Source organism: Dendroctonus ponderosae, unplaced genomic scaffold, assembly GCF_020466585.1.
Source record: "Dendroctonus ponderosae isolate FM_Combo_2020 unplaced genomic scaffold, Dpon_F_20191213v2 Dpon_F_20191213_5, whole genome shotgun sequence".
In the NCBI taxonomy this organism is placed as follows: domain Eukaryota; kingdom Metazoa; phylum Arthropoda; class Insecta; order Coleoptera; family Curculionidae; genus Dendroctonus; species Dendroctonus ponderosae.
In genome coordinates, this window is record NW_026018715.1 from 14,718,752 (window position 1) to 14,724,363 (window position 5,612).

General features: G+C 42.5%; 2 protein-coding genes across 5 annotated transcripts in view; one reads left to right on the forward strand and one right to left on the reverse strand.

Annotated features, from left to right (window-relative positions):
- The first annotated feature begins 299 nt into the window (after window positions 1–299).
- Window positions 300–1,863, forward strand: LOC109542061 (lipoprotein lipase). 4 transcript variants are annotated; one of them, XM_019911112.2, is made up of 7 exons: window positions 300–493; window positions 569–791; window positions 844–968; window positions 1,020–1,194; window positions 1,244–1,320; window positions 1,383–1,511; window positions 1,617–1,863. In XM_019911112.2, the coding sequence occupies exons 1-7, from the start codon at window positions 433–435 to the stop codon at window positions 1,787–1,789; spliced, it is 963 nt and encodes a 320-aa protein (XP_019766671.2). In that variant the 5' UTR covers window positions 300–432; the 3' UTR covers window positions 1,790–1,863. The 4 variants fall into 4 exon arrangements, with proteins under 4 accessions (XP_019766671.2, XP_019766670.2, XP_048522676.1 ...); XM_019911111.2 differs by having other exon boundaries at window positions 315–493; window positions 551–791; XM_048666719.1 differs by having other exon boundaries at window positions 325–493; window positions 539–791; window positions 1,603–1,863.
- The window catches only part of LOC109542036 (serine/threonine-protein phosphatase 6 regulatory ankyrin repeat subunit A), a gene marked incomplete in the record, with an annotated part of 16,237 nt that continues 12,454 nt past the window's right edge, over window positions 1,830–5,612 (reverse strand). Inside the window, 5 exon segments of the mRNA XM_048666717.1 lie at window positions 1,830–2,252; window positions 2,315–2,387; window positions 2,442–2,577; window positions 4,857–4,982; window positions 5,403–5,488. Of these exon segments, the coding sequence (XP_048522674.1) occupies window positions 1,952–2,252; window positions 2,315–2,387; window positions 2,442–2,577; window positions 4,857–4,982; window positions 5,403–5,488 (722 nt within the window).

Here is a 5,612-nt window from a genome sequence, read left to right on the forward strand (position 1 = left end):
ATTAGGCAATTCGATTCACCTTCCCGGTCTAACTTAAACATCAAGTTTCATCAACAGAGATAGACTTTCGAGGCCATTCCTTGAAACTAATGGGTTTTTAGGGTTTTTAGGCCGTCGTTCGGTAGAATTTCTTCCTGACGCGAATAGTATAAGCGTTCAAGCAAACCACTTCTGGAGATGCAAGCCACTCGTGCTTGCGAAACGTCAGGAAGAAATTCTACCTAGAAATTCATGTTGAAAAAAAATTGAACAAAACTTTGCACTTTGATGTTTAAAGCAATTAGTCAAATGAGCGTGTTGTTAAACGCAAGGCCGAATGAAACATTGCCAATAATTGGCCCAAATTCAATAATTGCGGTTGTTTGTGCTTAATTCGATATTTCACCTAAACTACCATACCATCAAAGTGGATAAATTTGTGAGCTCCTCGCGATGAAACCAGCGTTATATCGGGCCTTGCTCGTAGTCATTTTGTTTTTCCTATGCGTCTCAAGTAAGTAGAAATTTTCCGCACGCAAAAATTTGATTTTCTTAGTAGGAGATCCGCTAGGCAAAACCACTGTTCCAGACAGGGCTGAGGATGTAAAAGACTTGAACCCTTTTGAGCTACTCAAGCTCGGCCAGGATGTGTTGCAGTTGTTCCCGCATGAACCACAGCCTGCCGATGTAACATTTTACTTCACAAGCCTGAACTTGAGCGAACCGGTTTTGACAACGTCCACCAAATCGATGTTGGATGCATCGAAAAAAACCAAAATCCTCATCCACGGGTGGCTGGAGAACCATAGAAGGTTGCTTGCTATAGTTTAACAGTAAAAAAACATTTTCCTCAATTCAATCCAGGTCTTGGTACCAAGGAATAGCCGATCAATATTTGGAAACTGGCGATTTCAACATAGTGGAAGTTGATTGGGAAACTGTAGCTCGAATGCCGTACATTTACTCGGCGAAAAGTGTGCAGATCGTCGGTTAGCAATCACGATTGTATTCAAGAAGTTTCATTGAAGTCCAAATTTCAGGCCAATGGGTGGCTCAGTTCATCGAAGAAGCGTCCCTTCTGCCAGCCAACGTCCACATTATCGGCCATTCTTTAGGCGCTCACGTTGCAAGCTTCGCTGGGAAGGCGATTTTTTCATCTACTGGCCAAAAAGTCAGTAGAATCACAGCCTTGGATCCAGCAGGGCCATATTTCAGGTACCGTCGCCCACCAGCCACTACAGCCTATAATTTGAGAAAACCGTAGATTTCCGACGGTGAAACCATCCGAGCGACTAAACCAGAAGGATGCTGTCGTGGTGGATGTGATTCACACTGATGCAGGTGAAGGATATTTTCCTCAAAGTTAAAATCAGGAGCTTTTTAGCAGAAGCGTGCTTTTGAAGGTTTCTATGGCTTGGAGGATCCTACTGGAACTTTGGATATCTACGTAAATGGAGGAGGGCGCATCCAGCCGGGTTGTTTGGACTTCACCGATCATGTGCCCGAATCGATTGGGGATATTCTGGAAACTTGTAAGGATTTTTCGAGTTAATTGGGCAAATCTGGCAATTTTTTTCTTGCCCACTTTTTAAAGCTGCACTCTAACTAGTTGCGCATTAACAGAGCCACTGTTTAAGCCTTTTGCAGCCACGCCAGATCGGTGAAGTACTTCATCGAGTGGATCCACAGAGGAAAGTTTAAATGCACTTTCCATCATGCTGAGCGAATGTTGGCCTCGGAGGATGTAAACTCCCAGTTAACTGGGGTTTGCTTCGCAAACACCCACCAACACGAACCATATTTAATTTAAACTAATTAGTGTCGTTATTTTAGCTAAAAACATCCCCAAAGACAAAGACATACAATATATTTTATAAAAGCAAATGGACAGGAATTGGTCGCGTTAATACCCAAGCTCAGTTTTCAGCTTTAGCAAGGCACTCAATCAAGATTCAGTCAATCAAAAATCGAATTAACCCATTGAAGAACTCGCTGCCATGGTGGCAGGTTGATTAGGGGGGGCGTCGTCGTCTTCATCGTCGTTTTCTTCATTAGGCACCTCCTTGACTTCGTCCTCTTGGCCCATCAAGGCTCGATATTTCTTCGCTATTGCTTCCCAGTCGGTCACATGCTCGATTCTAGTGGTAGCGGCAGAGAAACTCAGCTGAGACCCCAGAGGACTCATCTGGCCCACTGCAAGGCCCGGGATCTCTTTGGGGGCGATTTGCCGGCCCTTCTTCACCTTCGACAGCCATTTGGCACCTGCTTTTGATCTAGGAAAGTGAGGTGGGGTTGTAAAATTCCACCGATCAGCAGGTAAATTGGTAAAAACTACCTTGGACTCAGTTGGCTGGTTTTCTGGAAGCTGCCCATCAGATGCACCAGACTTTGTCGTTTCTTCGTTTTCACTGAAACACATTCTGAGCAGTTGAAGATTTCATCTTCCCACTTCTGAAAAATACCTCGCTTTTTGCAAATGTCCACCAAGTAGAAGAGCCAGGTGGTGATTAGGTTGATGGGCGATGGCGCAGTTGTTGTTCTGTGCATGTTTCTGATCAGCTTGCTCAGGCCGAATTTCCATTCTATATCGGATTGAGCCTAAAATTGTCGCTCTATTAATGAACTGGTTAAAGTGTTTCGAAGAGAGTCAACTGAGTTGGTTTTTGGTATTTAATTTGTTTGGGTCCATTTTTAGCTGCAGTCGCATTAGGTTTAAAAATTCCTCGATTTAATGTCTCAAAGGAGCAAAATTGGCATGCACCGATATCAAAAAGACATGCAAGTCAGGCAAAAATCCACAAAAAGCCTTCTTCTATCGGTCAAAAATCAAAACGATCAACAACGTGGATGTTGTACCAAAAAAAAACAAATATTACTCAATGGATGACACTCAAAATACACTACTATGGGTGTACACACATTCTAAACTCTACCCGCAATAAATGATAAGTACTTTCTAGGCTCTATATAGGTGTTGGCTACACATTTACAATCCGCAATCGATTAGAATGTTCTCGAACTTCTTCTCTGCAAATTTCATGCTTCTTCCTCTCTAGCTCGATCGCGATTCTACAATAGGTAGTTAATGACCGATACAAGATAATGAGTGAGACTTGGGTGAAAACTTCGCTACTATGATCCAGCCCAGAAGAACTGGTGCGCGATAGCAGCGTGGTTTTGCGTGCGACAGCGCAGAAGAACAGCCTTCTACCACTGGGACAACGATTCTCTACCTTTCTACGGAGTTTAGCGCTAATTTCTTCACTAACCGGGCAAGCTAGAAAGTGAAGTTTGGATGGGTTTTGTTGAGCATAACCCGTTTTATTAGTGAGGAAAGTTTCGATTTGGAGTCACCATCAGGCGATTTTCAAGATTTTTAGTTTTACGCTGGCATTTTGTTGTTGGCTCTTTTGCGGTAGGCTTAAGTTTAGTGTTTATTTTCTCAGAAACCAGTCAAATTGGAGATGGAGATTCTTTTTAAGTGAATTTTTTAGTTGAACTGCGTTCTATTTGCAGAAAAAGTTTCGATTTTGAGTCGTCATCAGGGTATTTTCAATATATTTTTTTTTATTTGCCATAAAAGTTTGAAATTGCTCTTCAAAGTCTGTTTGGTGGGTTGGAAATTAACTTTTGAGTGTCTTCTGTAGGGCAAAGTGTGTTTATATGGGGAAACGTTCCATGTTTGAATCGTCATCAGGGTATTTCAACATTTTTTTTAATTTGCAATGAACTTTTGCAGTCAAGTTTTGCGTTTATTTTTTCGTCAGCCAGAAAAGTTGGAAAGTCCCAAAAACTTAAATTTTCTAGGACAAAGTGTGTTCTATAACTGGAAAATGTCTCCATTTCAACTCATCCTCAAGGAGTTTTAATCATTTTTTTTTTAATTTTGTTTGCATTTTGCACTTTTCTGTAAGCTGGAGTCACAGTTATTTTCCCAGAAAGTCAGTCAAGTTTGGGATCGAATTTATTTGATTTTTAAGGGAATAATGCGTTTGGTGAGTGGCAAAAGTTTCGACTTTGAGTCATCATCAGGATGATTTAATAAAAAATGTAATTCACACAAGAATTTTGCGATTGTTTGTGCAGCCTAAGTTTGGCCATTTTTTGCTGAGGAACCGGATAAAGCAGGAGATTTACTTTTAAGCGAAATTTGTTAGGAAAAGTACGTTCTATATGGGCAAATAGTTTCAATTTTGAGTCATCATCGAGATATTTCCACGATTTTTTTTAAATTGCCATCAAATTTTCYGCATGTTTATGCAGGCTTTAGKTGGGCATTTATTTGCTCAACRTCCRGAAAAGTTAGGGKYTCACARAKTTTKWMTCMTYYTCYTAWCKCGTCGGTTGYGTTTTSCKCTTGATCATGCAGGATGAAAAGTGAGAAAGTTTCGGTTTTGAGTCGCGGTCAAACAGATTTTGAGWAGTTTTTGAATGAATTTCTTTATRCCTATTATGCTCTACTRAAAATCATCCCTTACGGCTTGTTTTASAGACGTTATTTTGCGAAATTTGRYCCATGCACAAGCAAACTGASTTAGTTGGGAAAATCTTGTAGAATGAATTASGCAAAAATCGGGTCYTGTTTCACGCATTTCTGRATGAAACCAGTCAAAAACCAAATTTTTCGAAAGGRTGCAAGGTTGAGAATCATTGGGCCTCGGCATTGSAGTATTGAGGGCTAAAGTTCATTGAGCAAAAGAAGCTCTGCGCTATCGCAATTGAGTTAAGCATGAGCAATCTAGCGAACAACGACACGCGCATCTGGACTCCTCTGGTCGGCACCCGTTAAGCCATAGAGTTGAAGTGAGTTAAAGATGAATGAAACTGAGTCGAAACACGTTGGTCCTCACAGTATAGCTAGCCGGGTGCAGGGTTACCTGAATGCGCTGGTACGTGTCGGTCATCATAGCGATGAGCAGGTTGATCAGAACGACCACCGAAACCAGCATGTACACGCCAAAGACGATTTTGAACAGAACTTCGGTCCAGTATGGCTGGAAATTCTGGTTTGATTTGGTATAGGTGGGTATTTTGAGTTGATCGGTACTCGTCTGGCCGAACACCGCAAAAAAGAGCAGCTCGAAAGCGCTGACCGGGTTCTTTTGGACTGGAATCGAAAAGTAACCATAATCGGCAACCGTCCTATCAGTTGACTGATCATCCACGCTTTGGGGGGCGCAAACTCTCCAACACTGAGCCGAACACGGACGCGCTAACGCAGGTCGGACTAAGCGCTACAAGTCAGCTGATAGCTCAGTCAGCGCCTGTTAAGTTACCTGGATGCGTTGGTACGTGTCCGACATCATAGCAATCAATAAATTAATCAGTACCACCACCGACACCAGCATATAAATCCCGAATGCCACCTTGAAAAGGTTATCGGTCCATAGGGGTCGGTAGGGGGCGGCATTGTTGCCCCTGGCCGGCTTGATGGTCAGCTCATCGTAGGTGGTCTGGCCGAAAACGGCGAAAAACAGTAGCTCGAAGGCCAAAAGCGGATTCATGATCACTGAGAACATCCAGAGGGGTAAATTTTCGGTGCCCGACTGCGATGCACATAACGGACAGCGATCGGTACTTGATGTTTGCAAACCAATAAACTGCCCAGATAGCATTTGATATTCTAGGAATAT

Excerpts from the sequence above, each read along its gene's own strand:
- LOC109542061 (XM_048666718.1), top strand. The coding sequence starts at position 433 with ATGAAACCAGCGTTATATCGGGCCTTGCTCGTAGTCATTTTGTTTTTC. Across the intron at positions 494-538 it reads GTTTTTCCTATGCGTCTCAA|GAGATCCGCTAGGCAAAACC; the intron begins GTAAGTAGAAAT and ends TTTTCTTAGTAG. Across the intron at positions 1,195-1,243 it reads CCAGCAGGGCCATATTTCAG|ATTTCCGACGGTGAAACCAT; the intron begins GTACCGTCGCCC and ends AGAAAACCGTAG.